Below are 26,230 nucleotides of genomic sequence, written 5' to 3' on the forward strand. Positions count from 1 at the left end.
TCATTATTGAGCTCAGGTTCTGAAAGTAATGTGGGACCATCACGAGAGAAACTTAAAAACTCTTTCAGGTTTAGTATCATGCGCCCTCTATCGTCTTCACAGTTAAGTGTCGGAGAGTGTGACGACAAAAAATTACTAATAAGTGCAGACTTAAAAGTGTTGACAAAGTCTCTGCATGTTGGATTCACATTCTTTACATTGTACATTCTTATTGTACCAAAAAAGTTTTCCAATGGATCTTGGTTGAGACGTCGCAGAACTAGTTTTTTATTACCAGCCTGATGCAAGTCTGCCCAGAGCCCTTGAACACCTTTGATGGTCAAAATATAGTTTTTTAGAGATGGTACAATCGTCTCTCTTCCTGAATTCAAATTTCATTTTCTTCAATTTGTTAATAGCATCAATCCAAAATGCATGGTGTGTAGACTGCGGTGTAGTAATGTATCTCATTTTACCCTTGGAAAAGTTGGTAGCACCATTTGTACTGTCGGAGAGTTTGTCGAAGAATAAGACGACATCACTGGTGGCTAACAAACTTAATTTTTTGGGTGATGACTCTGAAATAGAAAAAAACAAGTATTTATTAAAGATTAAATATTTTTAATTCATATTTTGATCTCATCCGGCACATTTAGATACATACCAAATTCTGCAGCAAAACGAAGAGCAGCAACCGTCCTTTCATTCAACACTCAGTTGCTTACTTTCATTTTTCGGATTTTATCAGGTATAATGTGTGCATCGTGTATTGATTTCAATAACCTCACATCTCCAATCCTTGCGTCCCGTTCATACACAAAAATTAAATCATTACAACTTGAAATTTTAGCCTCAGTTGATGTATTTTTATTGAGAAAATTATTTTTTAACCCCTTTATCAAATGGGGGAGGTCATAAATTATAAAAACCTTATGACTACATATTTCAAAAAATGTTTCATCTGCAAACAAATTTCAATAAAACATTAAACATAATATAAAACTGAAGTAGTATTATTTAAAATATTTGTAAAGAAAATCTGAATGTAATTTTGCATTTATAAACTAAGGAAATAAAAATAATTCTATCTACCGTTTTAGAAATTAATTTGTAGAATTAATTTTAAATAAAAAACACTTTGTATTTATACACCACATACGAGTTTAATATTAGTTAGTACACAAGTCTTGGGTATTCAGAATTCATCACCCATCATTAGGTGTAAATACAAACCTTTGCAAGTTTATGTTAACATTTGATGATGGGTAATTTTGAATACCAGAACCTTGTTTTCTAACTAATATTAATTTCATGATTGACAAAGTTTTTTATTAATAAAATATTAAAAATTATTATTACCATAATCTTTCCCATTAATCAAATACATTCTTCGTGTTTCTTCTCTTAAATATTTAAGTGCTCCAACATTCGTTGCACCTTGGTCACATATACTGGCCTTAATAATAAAACCAGTGTCTGAAACAGCAGCGTACACTTCCCGAATACATTTAACTGAATGGCAGGAGTTGTCCCTTCACAGAAATAGTAAGCACTATCATAAAAAATCTCCCTTATCATAAAAACCAGGGCATGGTCCGCAAATCTGAAATAAGAAAAAAATATATATTCTCAAAATTATGACATTACAAATGGAACTAAATAATTTGTTTGCAATACTATTTTTTTTTTTTAAAACAAACCTGGCTTTTTCTCAATTCCAAAATCGAGAAGCCTTTGGAGTCCTTCATTTTTCACACCAAAAGATAGTTATGGTGACAGCGAAATTATTAAATATTAATTAATATTTTTAAAAAATGCTCTTGTGTTTGCATTTATTCCTGTTCGGAAACTCAATCCTCCAAGAAGTCTATATAAGGTTCGTCTTGAAGGCGATGCAAAATTTTTCTGCACGAGTATGTAACCCTTGGGAGTTTTTCAACAAAGCAAGGGACAAAATTAGCGCAGTTTTGATATATATAAATTTTTATTTTTGCTTCCTTGGCTATATGTTCTTCAGTAAATAAAGCCGGTGCTGCTTCAGGAAGTAGCCTACAGTTTCCCTCAATGAACTTTGCCTGAAAATGTCTTTGACATACGCGAAATGCATAGCGAATTCTACTATGTGATGTGTCTAATTTTGGCAAAGCGATATAGTTTGACGATGTCCCCGGATACATGGCAAGAAAGCATACAACACTTTTTTGACATTGTTATAATTATCACAGGCGAGAAAAATAGAAGAGAAAAGGTGAGAAGACACACGCACGCCGTAGATTTAAGGTTAACACACGTTTTAAATTTAAACCATTTTTCACACGCGCTTTTTGCTTTTAATAGAAGAGAAAAGGTGAGAAGACTGACACAAACCGAAAAAATAACGAAAACAGGACACGCACGCCGTAGATTTAAGATTAACACAGGTTTTAAATTTAAACCGTTTTTCACACATGCGCCATTTGCTTTTTCTAACTGTGTGACGTCATGATGCGACATCAGCGCTCGTACGTAGCAAGTGCGTAGCGCTTACTCGAAATAGCGATGCGATACTACCAATTCCATTACTACCAACACAAGGGGGGTAAAACTCCATGACTACCAACACAAGGGGGGTAAAACACTTCGCAATAGGGACTGTCACCCCAGTGATTTGATTGTGCCGCCATTTGACATCAGAGACAATTTATTTTCATTCCATAGAAAAATTCTTTTTTTTAAATTAAAATCCAAATTGTCTATGAGAATTTTAATGTTTCTTCTTCTTCTTGATTTTTTATGGCCTTTTCACCTCTTAACTCGGGTGTTCTGGCCAGTGTCGAGTTTTTTTGTTTTTTTTTAAATATTTACACATGTGTTAGTAATGTAATATATACAAGTTAGTATTTAATATAATATATACATGTAATAATGTAACATATTTACAGCTTAACATCATTTATAACTAGATATTATATAAAATTTTAAATACATATTTATTGGGTGGTGACAGGAGAGTTAGAATATGCAAAGGGAATGCGACGTTGATAACGGAGAGGTCGGATAGGAACTCAGGATAACCATCATTCATGGGGCACCCAAAAAAACATGATTTAGATCTTCCTCATCAAGCTGACATTCGCACATGGCAGAGTCAGACGTGGATTCAGAACAGGTGAGAACCATTACAACAGTGCCCAATGCATATTTTGCATATGGTAGATGTCTCAAACTTGTTCAGAATCACCTTGGAAAACTAAGGCTTTTTTGTTACATTTGGTTTTAATTGGAAAAGATGTCTTCCCTTGGCTTGGGAGGAAGCTAAGTAGATCCTGGGATAATCCATGTCTCCGAGATAGCCACAAGAGAGATAGATTCTTCTTGAATGGTGTACAAAAGATCATCTTTTTTGTTCAGGATACTATGATTTTTCCACTGAAGAATCCTCATCTGAGAAGCCATGGCGGTAGTTAAGGAGAAAGGTAGCATTTGAAGTTGGTGGGCGATGTTGGACGGTATTTGAAAATTATTTTGGAGGAGTGAAAGTAAAATACTAAATATGGAAGAAATCAGTGAGTTGTTCGATGCTGGGGAAAGCACGCCCGTTAGGTCCCGAAAGAAGTTGCCCATTTGGAAAGAAAAGGAATGAGGAATCGTAATAAGGAGCAATGGGTTTGGAGGGAGGTTTTTTTGACCTCAACTTTTTCTCTACTGTTTTTTGAAGGATGTTGACGGGGAGGGTTGAGCAATCGTTTTCGGCTTTGTTGTTTTAGAGGTGATTTCTGCGTAAGAAATCGTCACTTTTCCGAAAATTTTCACCGCTTCTTCGTACGATATGCTTTTTTCAGCCATCGTATGTTTAATATTTTGTTGCCTTTTTAGGTCAGAGCACAGCTTGCTGGTGGCACAGTGGTAACCGAAACAATTAAGGCATTTTATATTCTCCACTGTTACCGTGCAGGACTCTCCATAGTGTGATGACCATATTTGCAGCAGCAACACTGATCTACACCGGATAGTAGGGAACACATAGAATTCTACAGGGAGGGACACATTGAATATAGATATATGGGAGGGCAGAGATTTCGAGTCGAAGGTCAAAAAACCACCGTGTGCGAGGGTTTCCATTCGACTACTTTACCATTACTCGATTTGTCGTTTAATTATCGAGCCTTGATTACTTTTCCTAATCCATGCGGTACCTCGGCATTCTCCACAATGTCCTGTTCGGACCTTTTGGCTATCTCAGATACTACAAACGTATTGGCCTCGTTTGCCGTTCTTAAGTCCACAGAAATAGGGTTACGACCGACAGACCAAAGATTTTACACCGACAGACTTAATTCCGTTCCAGGGCTGGTATTCTGAACGCTTTTACAGCGCGCTATAATGTGTATTTAGTACGTAAAAACGCGCTATAATTTCGTTTGGAATACCAGCTCAGGCAGTCCAAATGTGACCTATTTCTATACAAGTCAAGAACGAAGTCCATATCGTACAACTGGGTTGGGGTGACGCCGTCTACTTGTACTATGGTTACATGTACAATGAATGATGCGTGATCCATTCCATTATACATGCGGGATTGAACTTTGGTAGGCGTGATGGTAGGTGTGGTGGTAGATGCGGTGGTAGATGTGGTAGTAGGTGCTAATGCGTTTGGGACCTGTGAGGTACCTGGGGTTGCAGGAACCGGATGTCAAAAGGTTGATGGTTTGTGTGGGAGGGGGCGGTCTGAATCAGAATTCGATTTCCTCTTCGTATTCATGAGTTTCGGTTTCTTTGATTTGGCCTTTACGATTACGAATTCTGCGGGGTCTGGAATTGAATCCATAGTGCCGCAGGATGAATCAGATTGAGATCCATCCGATGGTTTCTCTTTATCGTCCATGTTTTTAAAAATATTACAATAAAAGGAAATTACATTTACAAATAAGAAAAAAAAGTTTTGTTACCTGGTTTGAGGTTTCAGGATAATTGGAATAAAACAATCTAAAACTAACTAATTACACTATAGACACTTGTTAGTAAACAAATCTTATATAAACCCACTGTTTTTAAACAAATTAGTATGTAATTTTCACTTAAAAATATAGGAGACACAATTATATTTTTTTATGACACATGAAATCAACCGCCACCAATGTAAGATGTAAGTCATAGACAATCCTATTATCCTATCTATGAAAGCAAAACCAAACAAATGACAGTTGGTGCTGGTTGACAGATGTCTTACTTATTATTAAATACTTTGAAATTTATAACCCGAAGTTTTAGAAAGTGTTCATTTTTCGACGGAAAAATGCCGTTTTATGCGGTAGCTCGAGGTAGGAGACCGGGGATATTTAATACGTGGGCAGAATGCGAAACTCAGGTGAAAGGGTTCACGGGAGCGAGATTTAAAAAGTTCGACTCTCCGGACGAGGCAACGCGTTTTATTACAAACGAAGGGCAAACTTTACCGCAAGCGTCTAGACAAAATACTTCTTCAAATTCGTCTCCGCGTGCAAAGCCACCTAATCCGAAATTTAAAAAATCGTATAAACCTGTAGCAAGCAGTTCAAATGACGACGTTCAATTTGACAATATTGACGACATTCACGACGCGATCATGCGGAAAATGGATCAAATTGAAAACGACGTCGGCGAGATTAAGCAGAAGGTTTTTAATAAGGCGCCCAAGAAGAGTATAATGATTGATGCGATGCCAGCCGCGACGGGCACTGCGGGAGTCAAACGGCCCAGAGAATCAGTTCCACACTTAACAGAAGACAGCAAAAGAAGAAAAGTGGATATTACGCAAGCGGGGAGATCTTATAAGTTTGATACGGATGATTCTGGTTATGTGGTAGTGTACACGGATGGTGCTTGCTCTAGTAATGGCACGAAAGTTGCAAAAGCCGGTTTAGGGGTCTACTTTGGAGAAGACCACCCGCTTAATATCAGTGAACCTGTTTCGGGAAGGGCAACCAACAACTGTGGAGAGATTCAGGCGACTACCAAAGCCATTAAAATAGCACATTCTTTAGGTATAAAAAAACTGTCAATCAATACAGACTCGCAGTTTGTGATCAACTCCATCACCAAATGGGTCAGCGGTATGTACAAACATACAAAATACATAATCGTACATATTTTTTATCAATTTATTTCAATGTTGAATATTTATAATTTTTATTTAAAAGGTTTTTCGAATTCATTCATTTTTACTAGCCGTGCAATAGACCAAGAGTGACCATTGACAAATGATTAATTACACATTGTCAATGTCTAAAATGCTTTTACAATAACATTTAGAGAATTATGTTTTTTTTTTAATTGGCCTAGTCAGTTTAATATTTTTCACTGCTAAGTCGAATTTTACTATAAGTATTGCAGTTTTCTTATGAAATAAGCTTAATAATTGCTTTATTAACCTTTTCTGTGCCGCTAGGTATTATATAGCAGTTCACAGCAGGCCGCGAAATTTTAGGCAATTTTTAGAAATTCTTATTTGAACCACCGTCGTGTCGATAATTTAAATAATTCCTCATGGCCTAGTGTTTCATCAAGCTTCGAACAGATGTCTCATAGTGTACAAAAGCTGTAATATTTTGGAATACGCATACAAAGGCGTGCATCTTTACTCACTTTTTTGTATGGCCGGCCTTCCGAGTACAGAAACGGAGAGCGCATTAACGCGCTTATGGCACTACCTGGTTAAAAAATCCATAAATCTAGTCTTTGTAATAATTTATAATCGACCATTTTGAATTGTAGAATATTCTATTTATTTCTTGCAGGTTGGAAGCGTAAAGGATGGAAGTTGGCATCCGGTGGTCCCGTAAAGAATGAAATCGACTTCAAGGACTTGGATCAGGCGGTCAACCTGTTGGATGTCAAGTGGGTGTATGTGAACGCACATAAAGGAATACTTGGGAACGAAAGAGCCGACCAGTTAGCAAAGGCTGGAGCTTCCCAATATAATAGACGGTAGCTTTTAAGTAAAAATATATCAGAACAATCGTCTCTTTTTACTTCAAATAGTTAACACAATATTTTTAAAAAATGCGATTTTGTCTAACACGAACTATATGAATACATTAAAACACAAATTTCAGTTTTGGCATTTTAGGTGATTTCGGTATTATTTATTTTATTGAATCTTTTTAAAACTATTTCCATTCTCTATTTTTTTCCATTTTTATTTACTACGCAAAGCGTTATCGATATTGTCAAATTTACATTTAACATATTTTATATGCGTAACATTTTGTAACTTTCAATTTTTAAGGAGTAGAATGACATTTTCCGTGTCTGAGTTTTTAAGTTAGTTATATGTGTATAAAGTACGCCCGAATACGGCAGATAAAACTGTGTGCTTTTAATTGTTTTTGGCTGGTTCTAGTTCCCTTAAGAAACAATTTATCAAAAATATAAAATGATACAGACACACCGATGGTAAATATCTATGTGTAAAAAAATCATTGCTCTAGTGCCATAATCCAGGGAGAAAATACAGGAATATGTTTGTATGAAGAGAGTATCCTCTTAAGTGATTTTATGCACTGTAAAACATTTACGCCTACGATTGAACCCATACTTACTTTTATGTTTAAGAATACATGTTTTCAAAGATTTATCTATCACTGTTAAGATATTGATCTTGTTATAATCCACTGGAACTGAATCCGTTGTTAATATTTAAAAAAAAAATATATTTTATTTTTGAATAATATTTTGTACATTTTTACTGTACCACTACAGACAAAGAGAACAAATAAATTAAAGTGGTGAATTACAACACAGAACACCCAGACTTGAGAAAAATCCCCTTTTTTGTTCTCACCGGGAAACGAACCTGGAACCCTTCACGAAGTATCAAACTACTTTGATTAATTGATTTTTTTACCAGTTCTGAGCCATAAATTGAATTATTTTTATGATAATTCTAATATACTTATCTATGTAAAATAATATTGTTATTTATCGTATTTTGGATCTGTTGATCCTAGACTGATTTTGTGGTGCGGGCCCTATTATTATTATGGATAACTTATATAGCGTCATTTTCGTAATACAATACCTCAAGGGCGCTTTACAAAGTGATTATACAGCGTGTTCTTTCAACCCTGCCCTACTAGGATTAAAATGTTTTTTTTTGCTAAAATCGAGTTTTAGAGCAATTTGCTAAGTAAAATCCCAATGGCAGACAATAAAAGCATATCAAAATAAATGCGTTGACATCTTTTTGTTCTTACTGGCGGGAATTAGTGTTAAATAAGCTCCCGATGTCACTGCGGCCTGCGTAGATCCGTTGTGAAGAGTATTTGTGAGTTAATTCTCGCCTTTCATACCTAGACGGAGGACGGATATTCTTAAAATTGTATTTTTGTTGTTATACAAGCCTATAAAAGCTGCACCCTTCAAAGCCTGGATGGGCCCTGGTTGTTGATGTGAGAGTATTATTCCTATGTACATAATTATTGTTGAATTTACATTTTGTTGAGAAAGGTTGTAATAAAAAAAATCTTAGTTAATACATATCGTCTTTTTGATCCAATAACATTTAAACACCAAATGCAAACCTTTTGCTTCGATAACTTCTCGAGAGTGTAAAAATAAACTTTTATTGAAATATACTTAACATGCCCAAGGGTATTCTCGGGTGTCTGCGTCCGGGCTTGTTGCAGTTCTGTGAATGAAATAGAACCCGAATGATCATTTTTTACTTGACAACTACCCTCGGGAAAAAATCCTGAGAAAGAAAATAAGAGATGAAAAAAGTAAAAAAGATGGAGATTTATGTCGGCGCATTCGACGACCATGCTATGTTGGATTCTCCTGGCTGGGTCAAGGTGAAATATTTATTCTAAAGGTTCACTGCGATATTTCACTGTCTCTGGGCTGGCACATTATCTTCATGTGACAGATGATCGAAATACGCCGAATTTGGTGCACCACTCGGTGGAGAGACGGAAATTATGATTCTCGAGCATTCTCGATTGATTGATTATACACTCAGAATTGATGTCTCGAAGCAATTTCTTCAGCCCAATGCTGCGCTTCATGGATAAAGGACGGGAATTAGTTTATTTACGGGATCTAAAAATAAAAACCAAAGAGATATTTAATGAATGTAATGAATTAATAAAACTATTAAATGCAAGTTCTTATGAGAATACCTTAATGTAACGGGGTTTAAGCGAGTCTATGTTTGTTTGCGTTGTTGAAATAAAACCATTTTATTAAATGTTAGTAAATAATTATATAATATAAACTCACCGACTTGTAATAAAATCATTATATTTTAAAACCATTTTTTTCACAGCCAATTTAGACATCTTTAGGATTGCTACAAGAGAATTCTTGATGCCATCTATGTAGTATTTTTCAGTATAATATTGATGATTTTTTGTTGTGTTGATGTCACATTTACATACAAGAGATTTTAATTTAAGCTTGTTTTACAGAAAATTTATCTGAATAAATTTGGTTTTTATTTTAAAATATAGCTACAACTGAGTGCCATGTTGGACAGACATTGTTTACTATTTATTGTACTTTATTTCATCTTATTAAAAAACAACACATGACAACGAAATGCTTCAAAAAATTGTAACAAATATTATTCACTGTCCCCTTGCGCATACTTTTCTGCGCCTAGTAAGTTTTTGCTCTTTTGAGCGATTTAGTGAATTCTATAAACGAATAGTATAATAATTATGTTATTACGCATTGTTAAATTAATATGTATGTATTTTTCAATTTCATATTTGTACCGTGTTGTTTATAAAGAAGAGGTTTCGGTGTACTGTCAATGGGGATAAGTTTTGTTAGAGGATATTTTGCAGAATTATAAGTGGAATGGTCTCTATTAATATTAGGCAGTGTGTTTAATCGGTGGTAAAACATATTCTGGATATTTACATGCGAATGTTCATGTTACACTGTCCACGGGCAGCATCGAATCTAACTGAATCTCGTGCCTGTCACTTACTGAAAGGGGACAGAATTACACACATTTATATATTAATAGAAGCATATTATTCTCCCCTCCCTTGTTAGCCTGAGCCTACGGCAGGTCCGGCTCTGACAGTGCGCGAGATATCTCGTTTGTGCCACCTAAAGGGTTATAAAACGATAGCACAGACAAACATAAAGTCGCTTGTGTTCTATCTTAAAATAATAATATTTTTATAAAAAATATTTATATACAATGTAGTCGAGCTAAACTAAAGATGACAAAAAAGATATTCAATGTTTATTTCTAAAATGACAGTATAAAACGCATGTTTATTGAGATGTTACGCCTCGCTACATTTGATTTGTGAATCGGTAGTCGGAAAAAGCGGGCATAACATCTTAGCAAATGATTCGCGCAGGTAGTTTCCAAAACATTGGAAAGGCAAAACGTAAACAAATTATTTACATAACATACAGAAATTAACATAATTACAGAGAATTAATACAAGGTTATTCTAATGTTTTTATGTTTGGTTGTATAAGCTATGGGAATATCTACACTACTCATTTCTACTTAAAATAAAAATATTAGTCACATGGTGAAGCTTATTCGTCTAACCATCCAAATGCCGTAACTCGTACACAGATTTCCAAATTTTACTAAGGAAAATGGGCAAAAATATGAATAAAAAATTATATAGGTACGAATTTTCATTATAGAATAATTTATTTACACAAAAATAGGGTTCAAAAACCGGATGCATAATGAGCAATGAGCGTTCCATATCTTAAAATGGACATTTAAAAAGAGCCATACAAGTAATTTACATTCTGTTTCAAAATAACTCACAATTCATAAAAAAATATGCATTTTTATTTTGATAGGCGGGCCCAATATGTTAACATATTCCTTTTGCATCTATCTACCTTTTATCACCTTGAATAACTGAACAACTCACTGAAGCACAGAAAATTTAAGAAATCAAACAAGTGGAAGCCATTTTGAGACTGATCACTTTGTTGGACTTAATTCATAAAGAAAAAAAGGTATTTCTAAAAAAAGTATAGAAAGTAAATTAGCTCAAGTGTCCACCTCATGGTCTGGTAGTTGCCCAATTGCCTACTCTCTCAAAAAGTCCCTGCTTAGATTCCTGACATGTTAGTATAAAGTATTTGTATAAAAATGTGTTTTTATACTACAGTATTTGAAAGGGTTAAAAGCAAAGATGCTACTGTCCATGATCACTGTTTTAGGGAAGACCAACAAAACTAGTAGCGAAAAGACTATTTTCTTTAATGGTACATTGTGTACGGACTTATGTTCTGAATTGGTATACAATCCTTGTATTTTTCTATGTATCGGGTATGTACAAGAAACCACGCCAATATCGGTTCTACTTTCTGGAAACTCGTTATTAACACTTCTACATCGAGCTTAAAAGAAACAGTCTTTTCGCTATTGGTTTTGTTGATCTTCGCAAGAACAAAAATCATAGACAATGGCGTTTTTGCCTTTAACTCCCTCATTTCGTAGTCCCTGAACTGGCGCCCAGAGCGTAAGACTGATCATATCGCCTTCTCGGTGTACCGATGCAGCGTCCTATGCACCATCAGGTGCAGATAAAGGAAGTTAGTGTATTATTTATTATATCCGGAGTGCTTGCGACTTGATGGCCACTCTCGCGTAAAAATTCTGAATAACAATCGAGTGGAGCATTTCCGCCTCGCAGTGTAGTGGTTTGCCATGCTTGAGGTCCCGGGTTCAATTCCCGGGAAGGTCGATATGAAATATTTGTTAAAAATGTGGTTCTACGCTGCAACATTTCATGCTCCTGGACGTAAGACTGATCACCTTACCTTCATAAATCAGATGATCGATATACTCTCCGTTCAGTGTATCAATGAATATATTTGGGGATATCCTAAGAACACAAATGCCATGTTCGAGGTCCTGGGATCGATTTCTGGCTTCCAAATGGTAATTCTTCACACTTTTACGTAACAGACTGAGTTATACAAGACACCGAGTCAACGGTTGAGATGAAACTTATTTAATTTGAGTATTATAAGAGGCTATGTTCCCAGGATGTACATTCCGGAACTTCCGCTCTTTGTCGCCGGGAGCTCGGCGGGCTGTTCTGCGGCTTTGTCTGGAGGCTGCGGAGTGGAGGATGTGACCGTGGCATTCTGGTTTGTCACTACTTTGTACGTGCTCGGTTTCGCTGGAAAGAAAAGGTAATAATGAATGTTGCACTATAGAAATAAAAGACGAGTGATGCCTAAATCTACAAATTTGGAATAACTATCGACCGGTTGGTTACGTTAAAAATTAACAAGAATTCAAAATTATTTACACAATAGTGATTTAATTAAATTATTTTTCATCAATGTTTTGAGTATGTACTGCATTACAAGTAAGATTGTAGAAATAATTATCCTCTTTAAGGGAGGTTCAATCGTATCTGTAAAAGCAGAAAATCTGAAACTCCTAAAATGAAACATTAAAAGAATATAAACATTTAAGAATCAAAAAATGTAGCAGCCGAAAAACAAAGAATGTCTGTAAAATTAAACTTAAAATTGAAAATATCAGCAACCAACTTCTGTAAAAGAAAGAAAAAATGAGTAAATGAAAATCTTTTGTTTTTACAGGGATACCAACAACAACCAAAAAGACTAGAGGCCTTCAGGATGTGGTGCAAGTATTAGGAACACATCACTAATGACGAGGTTCTCAACAGAATCAAAGAAGGTAGGCACCGAATCAAAACCATCTCAGAGTGGCGAGCCCGATGGATCGGCCACATTATGCGCCATGAGGGTCCCCTGCACGACATCACAGAGGGAATGGCTGAGGGGACAAATTATAGATGGCGATATTTGGAGCAAGTGTGCGAAGATTTAAACTGCGCCTCATATGTGGAGCTGAAGAGGGCTGCAGAAAATAGAGACCAATGGAGGACGAGATGCAGGACTTTGCTGCAAACCAATCCCCAGGATTGAGGCTGCGAAGGCTAACAATAAAATTCACATGCTGGGAAATTTAATTATTATGTTGGTATTTATAAGTTTTATCCATTGACAAAAATCTTCAAAATAATGTACACGAACTAAGACTTACTTATTATGGTGGCAGGAATGATGCTCTGAACAGCAGTCTGATGTATCATGTTAGGTACGGAGGTCCGTGCGATGATGACTTGCTTCTTATTACGATTCACAACTTGTCCCGTGGCCACGGGTGGGCGATTCTAGGACAAACAATATTACGTAATTATTTCATCAAAATACCCCGAAATAATTCAGGTAAAAATTTAATTTTAAAAAAATTAAATAATTTTCCAACATGTAGGGGAAAAAATATTTTGTTATTTTATGCAAATTCAAAATTCTATTTTTGGTTTTTTTTTATTTGCACATAAAATCATTTTAACATAGTGTTTTTCAATCAAATAAAAAAAAACAGATTACATAATATTGTTTGAAAAAATATAAAAATATTTTTAGTGAAATCATTCAAAAAAAGGTAAAAAAATATTGTCAATTTCCACTTATCACCGTTTTTACAATTTTTCTGAAAGTATATGTACACTATAGTGTAGTAAATCAATTTGATTTTTATGTAATTCCCATTTTCCCATAAATTTTTCATTTCCTCACTTTAGCGTTTTACTCAGTTTTACACTTTTTTCTTGCTCCCTTGAAAAATGTAAAAAGGGGGTTTTACTGGATTACAAAGTAATATTTTTTATTTTTCCATTTTATCCCCACCAAAGTTAGTGGGCTTTTTGTAGATTATTTACGCTAAAGTCCGATTTACATTTTTTTCTAGGAATTAGGAGATCGATACCCAAAAAAAACTGGAATATCAGTAAACGAAGACAAAAAACGTAACCTTTACATCACCAATAAAATTGCCAATGCCAAAATCTGTTGTTCTTATTTTTGTTTGACAAACTCTACCTTACATATAAAGCTAAATCAATAATAGACAGTATAAATACCAGAGTAGTGGGCGGGCTGGTGTCTTTTGAGGGCTGCGTACAAGTCTTCATGTGTAATGGCCAGTGAGCTTGCTGGCACGGGTACCCACAGTAGGAAGTGTTCCAACAGCAGTAGAACTGGGACATCTGTTCGCAGTTGGCACACCTGAGGAAAGGAACATTACTCAGCAGGATAGTAAGTAGAAATGATTGCTGCTACCATCATATACTATCATCTTGGAAACAGATAATGTAAAACTACAGTAAAACCCTCTTTTTACGTTTTTCAAGGGAGCAATAAAAAAAAAACGGTAAAGAGAGGAAATGAAAAATATATGGAAAAAATAGGAATTACATAAAAATTCAAATTAATTTGCTACACTTTACTGTACATTTACTTCCAGAAAAGTTGTAAAAACGATTGTTGATATTTTTTTGATTATTTTCAATGATTTCACTAAAAATATTTCTATATTTTGTATTTTTTTAAACAATATTATGTCATCTAGTTTTTCATTTGATTTGAAAACAGCATGTTAAAATTATTTTATGTGTAAATAAAAAATAATGAAAATAAAATTTTGAATTTACATATTTACATATTTGGAGTGTTATTTCAAAACCATGTAAAAAAAAAAACTGTAAAACGAGATTCCAGTACATTTCTGGATTACATACATAGTTGCGGAGCGTATCAATCAAACAATCACCCCCTTTCCGACTAATAACACTATAGCGTATACTTTAATATTATTAATCAATGATGTATGAAGGTGATAGTTAATAATTTAGAAGGATTAATATTGTTGCATGCAGCCAGATGAGAACCTATCATTTGTTAAGTAGTTAAGAAGAATCAACTTACCACTGCTTCTTTTTAGCTTCAGAAACTGCGAGTAACTTTTCGGCTTCTAGAACCTGTCGCTGTTCGACCAACACCCGAGACTTCTCCCCCTCCAAACTGGATTTGATCTCCTTAATGGTTAAATCTAGAATTTCATAAAAGAAAACATGTGGCTATTTTATTTTTGTTTTATAAAAATTATCACTATTACCTATATCCGCACCACGTGGTGCATAGAGCACTGTATTGATACTCAAATTGTATTTTTTAAATATCAATATTCACTATCTTTAAACTGAATTTGCTTATTTTATTTCATTGTTTAAGTACGATTCTGTAAGATTAAAAATATTAGATGTTAGATAATTTTTAAGCCTCGGCAAAGGAACAGTCATGGTCTGAAACCGGTCGGCATATTGAACTTATTAATGTTTATTGAAATGTGTAAACACAGGTATTTTGTAATAATTGAGTGGCTCTAATGTATGGGAGCGAAGTATGGAATTGAAAAAATGATGATGAAAGTAGGTTAAATGCTGGCGAAATGCGATCCGTCGGGCGAATGTGTGGTAAAACGATGTATGATAGGTGCACAAATGTCGAGATCCGTGAACTGTGTAAGGCGAGATATGCATTATTGACAGAATCAAGAAAGGGGTGCTGCGTCGGTTTGGACATTTAGAGCGAATAGACAACGAAAGAACAGCTAAAAGGATCTACGATGCGAATGTTGATGGATGCAGAAAACGAGGAAGGCCGAGAAAGACATGGCACGATCAAGTTCATCAAATACTTGAAGATGGACTAGTCAAAAGTAGGAATAATCGGCGTGCATGCATGAGAAGATGTATGAATGTAGATGAAGCAAGATCTGCATGCAAAGATAGAGTGATATGGCGTTCTATCCTCTCTGCCTACCACTACGGTGAAACGGCGTGATGGTTTGTTTGTTTGAGTAATTTTGGTGTTTGTTTTAAAGTATTAAGAATATATTGGCATGTAAACAACGAATGTCTCGAGCAAGTAGAAGAATTTGTGTATCTGGGAAGCATGTTTTCAAGAGATGGAAGAGTAGAAAAAGATGTTGAAAGGAGAGTGAATGCGGGCAACAAAATGAACGGAGCACTAAGCACAGTAATTGCTAATAAAAATATGTCAATCGGAGCTAAACTGGCAGTGCACAACGGAGTTTTAGTCCCAACACTTATGTATGGAAGTGAAACATGGAACTGGCAGAAGAAGGATGAAAGCCGAGTGAACGCGGTTGAAATGCGATCTCTTAGACAAATGTGTGGGAAATCAATGTATGACAGGGTTACGAATGATGAAATCAGGCGAGAGTGTAAACCTGAGTCAAGTATAATTGATAAGATTAAGAAAGGGTCTCCGAGATGGTTTGGTCACGTAGAACGAATGAACGACGAAAGAATGGTAAAACAAGTATATATGGCGAAAATGAACGGCAACGTGAGACGAGGACGACCGAGGAAGACGTGGCATGATCAGTTAAACCAAAATCTTAAGTCTGGTCATGTCAAAAGCAGACAGAACCGAAGGGCATGTATGACAAGATGTATGAATGTGGAAGAGGCTAGGATTGTATGCCAGAATAGACGTATGTGGCGGTCCATTCTCTCTGCCTACCCCTACGGAGAAATGGCGTGATGGTAGTAGTAGTAGTAGAAGAATATATTGGACTCGAGAAATGTTACCACCGCAAAAAAAAAAATATTGCAATTTCATATGAACATTGCATCCTGGAAATATTTATCAACATGTCAGTAGAGCGTGCCTCGGTAGACAGAGATAGTAGAAAAGTATCAATAAAGATAGTGTTTGTAATAGCCCCCCTAAAGTGTAAGACTTTCGCCTTACCTTCACGTGACAAACATTATAGATACGCTGCGGTTGGTGTACCAACGCAGTGCCCTATGTGCCATTAGGCGGAGGTAAGGGTGTGATGATAAGGATGATGATGATGACCTGTGATTGGCTGTAAGCATGTATATTGTTTTATATTTACCAGTGTTATGTTTTAATTCCTTTAGTTTTTGGTCAGTTTGCCACTTGATCTTCTCTAGCTGGAGTTGCAGGTTCCTGATCATGGCTTCCGGAGAGCCTTGTAGGGCCAAACCATTCAGACTGTCACACATCAGGTGGCGGAAAAATTCAGAAAGCTAAAAATACGTCTTATTTTAATCATTGGTGACAAATCATTTTTAACTACATACATATCTTCTGACTGTAGTTCATTCACTGTCCATGTTAAAAAAATCTTTACTAAGGATAAATCTTCGCCACTGATCCATCCTATCTCCTTGGTAACATTCTGTCCTGACATACAGTTTTTTTTCTCATTCAACTCAGAAAATGCTTTCAAGACTGGTGAATTATTTACAACATTTTGAACCTGAATACACACTATTTTTTGTACAAGTTTAAAGGGGATAAGAACATCAGATAAGTAAATCAAATCAAAGACAGACATTTAATAAAAACTAGTTAGCAATTTATTGACAATCACCAATCACATATCAATATACAGTAAAATCCCTGTTTTACGTTTTACGAGGAAGTGAAAAACTGCAAAAAAATTATAAAAACTGTCATAAATCCGAACTTCTGACATCGTTGATTGGTCCGGACATTGACCGTCGCTCAAACGACGTCGATTAATTGGTTGGGTTGTACAATGAGGTACTATCTAACCTGATAGACAAACATGCACCATTTACTACGAAAACTATTCGAAAAAGGAAATCTGATGCATGGTTTGACGAAAATTGTCGACTCAAAAAGAAAGAGCTAAGACGTCTAGAACGCAAATACAGAAACACACTGTCAACTTTGGACCGATCAATATGGTTAGATATGCAAGCCTCTTATAGGACATTTATAAAAGAAATAAAATCTAGTTTCTGGTGTACAAAAATCACTGAACAGAAAAAGTCTCCAAAACAACTCTGGCGAAGCCTTCAATCTGTTCGTGGTGACTGTATAGCAGAGACATCTAACACAAGCGCTACTGCCACTGATTTTGCCGACTTTTTTACAAATAAAGTCGAAAAAATCAGACTGGCGTGTAGTTCAGCGAAAAAACCTGTAATTTTAGATAATGCCCTTCAAAAATTCAGTAAATTTGAACCAACGTCTATAAATGAGGTTAAAAAAATTGTTGCGGCATTACCCAACAAACAATGTATATTAGATCCGATGCCAACATGGCTTTTGAAAAAATGCATTAACGTATTAGCTCCATTTTTAACAGATTTATTTAATACATCCATGGAGCGCAGCATTGTTCCGAGAGCCATAAAAAAAGCAAATGTAACTCCACTTTTAAAAAATTCCCAACTAGATGTGGAAGATCTTTCCAGTTTTCGCCCTATTTCAAATCTTCCCATCGTATCAAAAATACTAGAAAAAATAGTTTCTCACAGGCTCGTTAACTATATCGAGCGGAATTCTTTATTTTCGGTAAGGCAATCGGCATACCGACGTTTTCATTCCACGGAGACGGGAGTGATAAGAGTACTGTCTGACATTATAACGTCGGTGGACTCTGGTAATCTGGTGTTGATGGCTCTTCTGGACATGAGTGCTGCATTTGATACTGTAGACCATAATATTTTGCTTGAACGTCTGGAGAAAACTTATGGTATCCGTGATCAGGCACATATGTGGTTCAGTTCATATCTTAATAAAAGAGAATATGCAGTCGTGTTCCAGGGTAAAAGCTCAACCAACTTTCGGGTGTCTACAGGAGTGCCTCAAGGGTCAGTACTCGGACCACTTCTCTATCTCCTTTACACTAAAGATATAGAGAACATTATCAAAGAATGTGGATTGTGGTCGCACTGCTATGCAGATGATACGCAGATTTATTTTTATTGCAAACCAGGCGAGAGAAGTGTGCTTGTCAATTTAATTGATGGATGCATCAAGAAAATAGGAAACTGGATGGCTGAAAACAGACTAACATTAAACCCATCAAAAACTGAACAACTGTGGGTGGCTTCAGCCAGACGACAGAATTTGATCCAGGATACGGCTCTACCCAATGTAGGGAGTGCCGTTTTACCCACCGTTAAACTACTGGGAGTTTTACTCAATTCTGACCTATCTCTTGACGCTCAAATTAGTAGAACGATAAGTTCATGCTTCTACCAGCTGAGACAAATTAAATGCATACGCAAAAATTTGCCGGTTGATGCCGCCCGTCAATTAATAAATGCGTTTGTAGTGTCTAGAGTCGATTATTGTAATGGTATCTATGCAGGTCTACCAATGAACAAAATGACTCGCCTACAATCTGTATTGAATGCCGCAGCGAGACTTATTTTCGGAATCTCTAAGTTCAGTCATATCACTCCACTACTTCGGGAACTACACTGGCTACGTTTTCCACAGAGGGTCGAATACAAACTCTGTTGGCTTATGTATAAGTCACTGCACAACTCGGCTCCGGAATATCTAAGGGAACTATGCATTCCAGATGAACTAGCTGACAGGCGTCTCACGCTTAGATCAGCTACGTCTACGGCGAGAGGAAAAGTCATTATACCTCTACGCAAACAGCGCACTAAATTTGGTGAGCGCGCATTTGCGGTCGCAGGCCCTATGGCATGGAATGCTCTCCCAGCAGAGGTGCGAGGCTGTGAAAGTGAAGTGATGTTTCGGAAAAAACTTAAAACCCACTTGTTCTCTAAATCATTTGAATAAATTCGTAGCACGTGACAACAAAATAAATTATTTTAATCAAATTACAAATTTAAAGCTTCAATTAAATTAACTTAACAGTAGAATCACCATGTAAAGCGCCCTTGAGGTATTTTATTACGAAAATGGCGCTATATAAGTTATCCACAATAAATAAATAAATAAATAATTGGGGATTATTCATATTTACCTATGATTTAATTAAAACTATTTTGTATTTTTTCAATCAATACCATAGTGTATTTTTTTTTATTGAATTAAAAAAACATATTTAAATAATTTTATGTATGTACTACCTTAAAAACACGAAAATGAAAATTTGCATGAAATGCATACAATAGACTTTTCCCCTAAATATTGAGAAATTTTGTTTATTTGGTATCACTTTTTTTAGTATGGCACTACAGAACTTTAACTGCCATTTACATCGCGGCAAAACTGTTTCACACTTTTATGATAACTGTTTAAACAATCTTCTTTCCAAATTATGTTTATAACTTCAAATAATATTTCTATTACCAAATTTTTAAACTTTCTGCATCGTTATTTATTGATGTAAAGACTTTATTCTTCATGCGTCAACCGCATGTCACAATTAAGTAAAATGTCAAAATTAGACACTTAAACAAAATGGTCAATTACACTGAACCTACTTTGAATTTAGTTAGAGACAACAATTTTTGTAATTTACCTCGATTTTATTCACCATTTTGGGCAAACACGGCGGCGTGCGGCTCGGTGTCTTGACAGATCTGGTGAGTTTTGAAAAAATTTCAACGTAAAACCGGGTATGGAAAACGTTGATTGGGGGAATATTTGAATGATAATGAATGGAAAAAAATGGGACCTAAGCATTTCGGCATAAAAAGCGGGAAACGTAAAATCGAGGAACGTAGAAATGAGGTTTTACTGTATTTATGAAAACTTGATCTACCATACACAAAAGAATTGATGATTTTAATAGGAATAGAGATTTCTATAGGTTCAACACGAGAAATAAAGATAAGCCAGCTGTGCCCACCACTAGACTGCAAAAAATAAATAATTCTTTTGCCTCAAATAGCATACGGCGAAAGGTAATTTATTCTATAGTAAATTACCTTTTGATATTTAGGCCCCGTCAATAAAGACATTTAAGGACGTTGTCAAGCACAGGCTGTGGTGCTAAAGGGGGTTATTTTCGAGTCGTAAAGTATTTGCAGGACAATACAGCTTGGCAGTAGATTCGTCGTTTCTTATTTTGTATAATATTGCTCATGTTTATTTATTAATTGTTGTTTGAATTTACTGATTGTTAAATTGGATGACATAGTTTTAAGTCATTGGCGTTTACAAGAGGTTGTAGGAATCCTATGTAAATAATTTTAAAAATACAAATTACATATAAAGTTTTTTGTATTCTTATGTTAAGAAGGTTTGCAGTAAAATAACATACCTTAACCGCACTTTCGTTAATCCATTTTTGCTGCGGTCCTAAGGAGCTCGGGAGTAACAGGGAATGCGCTTCTGAAGAAACACCATCAAACGCATTCAAACTAGTTCGATATTGTAGGTTTGGAGGCTGAAGAAAAAAAAACATATTAATTACGATAATTTTTTTAAAAACACAGTTTATTAGTAAGACAAGTCTAAAAAAACAAAGATTTAAGTGAAGAATGCCGAGTTTCGTGTAAATTGTTTCCCTTTATTTAATTACTCCTCAAATAACTGAAAAATTATAGCAAAAAAATGCAGAATAACTTCTAACTATATATTTTTAAAAAATATACAGGTGTCTGAAAATGAGGTTTACATAACGTTCAAAGGTAGGCCATGCTTAAACCCTTCACACCCTCCCCTACATATTATAATGAAATATGTTTATAAATTAAAATTTTATTGTAGTGTAATGAAGAGATTTTCCATGGGACAAATGCTTTGGTGAAAGTTTGTATCAGATTTAACAATATGATTACTTATTTTATCCAGCATGTAGTCAAATAAACATTTTCGTGTACTCAAAAATTTTGATAGGCTTCTGTCATAATTTCTCATAGTGTGCAAAATTCTCCCTTGTTTTCAGTTTCTAAATTAAAATCATTAGAACCATGTTCAACTCTCAGCGTTTGCCATCGAATTTAAGAATTTTCAATTTAATTTGAATGAAAATGGTTCGGGACACCCACTTCCGTCAAGTCCGCACTTCCACTGCAGATACCGGGCGCGCTCCGCTTCCGCAAATGCTGTGCCACTCTGGCCAAGCGCTTAGAGTTTCATCGCCTTCGAAAGCGATGAAACCAGTCACTGATTAATCCAAATTTGTAGTTTAAAATATAGCTTATTACCCGATAGCTAAGTAGTTGTATCCGTTTTTTTACAAATGAAGAAAACAAGAGGACACATAAAAAAAAACTTACAAGGTTTGGTCAATAATATATTCTCCATTATTTTATGAGAAATTAGTCAATAATTCAAAGCATCTTCATTGTACACTGTGCCAGACATCGCAAGCGCTTTGGCAGCTTCATTTCATTGATTGAGCGTGAACAGAAGGAGATGTCGAAAATGCTCACTTTTGACTGCTTGGCATTCCATTTTAAAGTCTTGTAATGAAATAAAATAATATAAACGAGGTGTGTTCAGAAAATAATCGGAATTTTTAAATTTTGCGGGATTGGAAAGTCCGATTGCCAATTTTTATATTTATTATGTTGGTACACATGCCCCTGAAGAATGCTAAAATTTTCAGCTGTATTCATTTTTTACTTTGTCTGTGGCAGCCGCTAAGGTTAGTCGTGTTTTTATGAGCTCGGCGATTTTCGTTTGTTAAAAAAAATCAATCAAAGAATTTGTATCAAATTTTGTGTATAAAATTAAATTAAGTGTTTGAAATGTTATGCTATGAGTAAAACAAGATTTTACGAGTGGTATAAGTGTTTCCAAGATGGCCGTGAAGACGTTGAAGATCGAAACGAACGGCCCGGACGCCTCAGCACATCAACAACTGATGAAAACGTGGAAAAAGTTAATGAAATGGTTATGAACGATCGCCGAATCACAATCAGAGGAGTCACTAACGATATTGGCATATCGATTGACTCATGCCATGAAATTTTTTCGAATGTTTTGGGTATGAAACGCGTGGCAGAAAGATTTGTTCCAAATTTTTTTAAATTTTGAACAAAAACAGCGGCAAATGGAAGTTGCTCAGGTGTCACTAAATGAAGTCAACGATGATGCAGAATTACTGAAACGTGTTATAACAGGTGACGAAACATGGGTTTACGGATATGACGTCAAAACTAACGCTCAATCGTCCCAGTGGAGGCATTCTGGATCGCCAAGACTGAAAAAGGCTCAACAAGTGCGGTCAAACGTGAAGGTGATGCCCACTGTGTTCTTCGATTTTAATGGCATAGTGCATCATGAATTCTTGCCACGAGGTCAAATGGTCAATAAGGAGTACTACCTACAAGTTCAACGCCGTTTACGTGAAGCAATCAGAAAAAAACTAACTAAATCTAAAGGGCCGTCGTTTTACAAGCATAGATGACAGGCTATCCCAAAAATGGAGTTTAAGAAGTGTTTCGAGGATTGGAAGAAGCGCTGGCACAAGTGCATAATATCTAATGGGGACTATTTTGAAGGCGGCAACATTAATGTAGACGAATAAATAATTAGAATACAATATTTGAAAATAGAAAAAAAAATGTAACAAATTGCAAACTTTTTTCTTGTACCAAATAAACACGATAATTTTTAGTATTATTGTTAGTCAAATACCGTATTATTGATGGGGCTGTGTGCGCTCAGTACCGTGGGGGTTTGTACGGGGCTGGTGTTGGTGCCGCCGGGGTTGGCAGGGGAAAGCAAGCCGATGTCCATGGGAATATTGGTGGAAGTATCCACCGCAATAGGGTTGCCGACCCTGTTCTGCGCTGGCGCTGCGGGCGGCACAGAAACCGGCAATGGAGAGCTCTTCGATACTGCGGGCTGGGTGGCTTGGACTGAAATCAAGAGCACCTTTTATTATAATGGGAAAGTCAAGTGTTTAGATTACGTTATTAGGAAATAACTTGGGATTTTTAAAGAGCACGCATTGATCGAGTTCATAAGTCAGACGAGTCAAAACAATGTAATTTAAGTATGCAGTTTTATACAAAATTATTCTTTTTATATTATATATATATTTTTACTTTTTTAAATACGAAATTCAAAAATAATGTGTCGACATTTAAAAATATACATTCAAATTTATTTATCTGATTCACTGTCGTAATCAGGCATTACCTTGGAAAAAAAATAAATTACAAATAACTTGCATCTTGTACCCATTTTTTTAATAGACTGTTACATGATATAAATAAATATTTGCGTCATGTCAGTCGCAGATCGCACATGTGCAGCGGCAATGAGTGAAAAGGTACAACACATTGTTTAAAATATTAAATTCAAGTATTAGATCATTTGATTTGGACGTTTATTTGACTATTCGTTTTTACAGTTTAAACTTACGGGGTTAAACTATAACGATAGCAATACAGTCCTTAATCGACAAATTAATATAAAACCGGGAAATATGGACTTTTGGTATTATTCGTGTGCGACAGGTGGGACTGCGCGGCCTCCGACTGAAAGAATAATACTGTAGATAACTCACCCGGAGAAGTGTTTCCAGTTAGCGCATTCCCAAGTAATGTAGTGGCCTTGGGAGCTGCTGAATTCTGATTCGTCTTGAGCAATGTAATACCCGAAATAGTCTGCTGTAGTCTGTTTAGATCATTTTTCGGTATTGCAATCATTTGGTTGGTCTTCATGCCTTCGGTGTTGGATTTAGTACACAGAAGGCCGCCGTTGATAATCCTCTTCTCCGGACTACCACCTTCCAGAGTGATCTTTCCCCCACTCACTCTCTGTATCTGACAAACCCTGGGAATGGGTTTTGAAGCGATCTTGTGGATTTTCAGAGATTTTGTTGTCTTTTGCATGTTTGGTATCGTTTTAACTTTGACTCCGGTGAGGATATTACACTGATTTGAATTTTCCGCACTGACAGTATTATTTTCTTCGCGTATTTCAGCCGCACTTCGGTATTTTTTCACCGATGAGCTGTTGGGTTTAACTGGGGAATTTGGTTTTTTGGTCGCATTTGTACTAGCATCCGCATTTATAGCCGTTGTTGGTTCGTTGGGTTTAAGCTGAAGGGAGTTTAGCAAATGGTTCTTGTCACTCTTTGACTTGGCGCTTTCGACATCTTCAAAATCCATCGGTTCATCCTTAATGACTACCTCTACCTGTTCTGTGGAGTTATTTGCGTTGGCGGGTGTTGGTCCCGCATTATCGGTTTGACTGGTTGATTTTTCGAGAGCTCCGTTAACTGGGGCTTTCGCGTTTATTCTAGCGAACGATTTTACACTTACAGTTTCCTTTGCGGGTTTTACCGCACTCACAATCAAGGCGTTAGATTTATTCAAATAATTCAACTTGTCATTTAGAATTGTGTCACACGATGGTTCTGTAGACGTTTCGTTACTTTTATCACTCGTATATATTGTACCGTTGACTTTGGCTACATTAGGTTCATTTATTTTTGATTTGGAAACAGGAAGGGTCTTAACTCCAGACAGGCGTTTAGCGATGGCTTCTTTTAGTTTAAAATCAGACAAAGAACAGATATTTGTTACTTTTATAGTGTCTAATCCGGTAGCTTGAGGAAAAGTGGCATTTGGTTTAATAAGTTCCGCAGGTCGATTAGGGACATCGATATTATTGCTCAGTTTCGAAACGGTTTCCTTGGTGGTTTGCGGTTCTTCTACACTGGACTTTTCTTTATCTTCAATTACGAGTTGTTCAGTTGTGGTTTTACCAGGTTCAGATTTCTGCACGTTTGTTTTGAAGCTCGTTTCATTCTTGGCAATGGCGTTCATGTACTCTTTCATCATTCTAGAGTCGATGGACTTGCCCCTGCTTCTCATGGGGGGGACCTTGGACAAGGAAGATTCCGGATCCGGGGAAGTTCTCATTTTCTTGGAATCATGAGTAACCAAGAAGCTGGAATATTCCGATAGAGTTCTTCGTTTCCGTTTACCCGGATTTTCTAACTCAAATGTTTTCTCATTGTCTTGGACGGAAGATGAACGGGAACTTCGTTTTAATGTGTCGTTTCCTTCTATCTCTGTTCCACCAGTTTCTATACTGCTGTCTTCTTTGGAGGAATTTGCATCAATATCCACCGTGGGGTTGTCGTCATCATTATCAGAGTCAAACCTTCGAACAAGTAAACAGTATTTAGAAACTGATAGATATTTCAGGTTTGTTTACCATATATACATTTACAAAAAATATATGTTTTTGTACACAAATTTATTTGGGAATATATTGATAGCTCAGTTCCATGCAAGATAACTAGAAATGACTAGTTTTGAGCGATGTCTGATCAAAGTTTTGACAGATCTAAATTGATTGGTAACAAATAATTATTTATATCACCTTAAATGAAGTATATATTTACATGAAATATATACACAATGATTACTAGTTTTAAGTTTGGAGATTTAATTTGTTATGAAAGTTTATTTATATCATCAGATTTAAATATAAATTATACTAATTTAGTTACATACATAATCAAATATACAAATTAATAGAATCATTGAAATCAATAAAGAAATAATTTAAATAATAATTGAGATATGGTTTATAGAGTAAGAAATTAAAGTTATAAATAATATGCCAAATAATAGTGAGTACTAAATTAAATAATAAACAATATCAAGATATATATATATATAATAAGCAAATAAAAAAA

At 35.6% G+C, this 26,230-nt stretch overlaps 2 protein-coding genes and 2 long non-coding RNA genes across 6 annotated transcripts in view; 2 read left to right on the forward strand and 2 right to left on the reverse strand.

Moving 5' to 3' along the window:
- Nucleotides 1-377: 377 nt before the first annotated feature.
- Nucleotides 378-1,477, reverse strand: LOC148280175 (uncharacterized). The gene is made up of 3 exons (XR_015822672.1): nt 1,339-1,477; nt 644-940; nt 378-557 (listed from the first exon to the last, which is right to left on the reverse strand). It is a non-coding gene; the product is annotated as an uncharacterized LOC148280175 (long non-coding RNA).
- A 3,708-nt stretch (nt 1,478-5,185) lies between these two features.
- rnh1 (ribonuclease H1) lies at nt 5,186-7,305 on the forward strand. The gene is made up of 2 exons (XM_088228803.1): nt 5,186-6,050; nt 6,735-7,305. Exons 1-2 carry the CDS (start codon nt 5,255-5,257, stop codon nt 6,926-6,928), a joined length of 990 nt encoding a protein of 329 aa, XP_088084929.1. The 5' UTR covers nt 5,186-5,254; the 3' UTR covers nt 6,929-7,305.
- Nucleotides 7,306-10,595: 3,290 nt separating this feature from the next.
- Nucleotides 10,596-26,230, reverse strand: part of LOC148280177 (MYND-type zinc finger-containing chromatin reader Zmynd8-like) — a 51,878-nt gene continuing 36,243 nt past the window's right edge. For 2 of the 3 annotated variants that reach the window (XM_088228800.1, XM_088228799.1), the window contains 8 exons: nt 24,083-25,689; nt 23,206-23,429; nt 20,879-21,004; nt 16,748-16,901; nt 14,746-14,869; nt 13,902-14,046; nt 13,019-13,148; nt 10,596-12,119 (listed from right to left, as the gene is read on the reverse strand). In XM_088228800.1, the coding sequence (XP_088084926.1) occupies nt 11,971-12,119; nt 13,019-13,148; nt 13,902-14,046; nt 14,746-14,869; nt 16,748-16,901; nt 20,879-21,004; nt 23,206-23,429; nt 24,083-25,689 (2,659 nt within the window). In that variant the 3' untranslated portion in view covers nt 10,596-11,970. The remainder of the gene's footprint in view (nt 12,120-13,018; nt 13,149-13,901; nt 14,047-14,745; nt 14,870-16,747; nt 16,902-20,878; nt 21,005-23,205; nt 23,430-24,082; nt 25,690-26,230) is intronic. The other variant, XM_088228801.1, reaches the window with a different exon arrangement.
- On the forward strand, nt 13,034-13,826 carry LOC148280178 (uncharacterized). Its single transcript, XR_015822673.1, has 2 exons — nt 13,034-13,203; nt 13,730-13,826. It is a non-coding gene; the product is annotated as an uncharacterized LOC148280178 (long non-coding RNA).

Source organism: Micrasema longulum, unplaced genomic scaffold (genome assembly GCF_059751315.1).
Source record: "Micrasema longulum isolate JH-2025_06_02 unplaced genomic scaffold, ASM5975131v1 h1tg000609l, whole genome shotgun sequence".
Classification (NCBI taxonomy): domain Eukaryota; kingdom Metazoa; phylum Arthropoda; class Insecta; order Trichoptera; family Brachycentridae; genus Micrasema; species Micrasema longulum.

Excerpts from the sequence above, each read along its gene's own strand:
- rnh1 (XM_088228803.1), top strand. The coding sequence starts at position 5,255 with ATGCCGTTTTATGCGGTAGCTCGAGGTAGGAGACCGGGGATATTTAAT. Across the intron at positions 6,051-6,734 it reads CATCACCAAATGGGTCAGCG|GTTGGAAGCGTAAAGGATGG; the intron begins GTATGTACAAAC and ends TATTTCTTGCAG.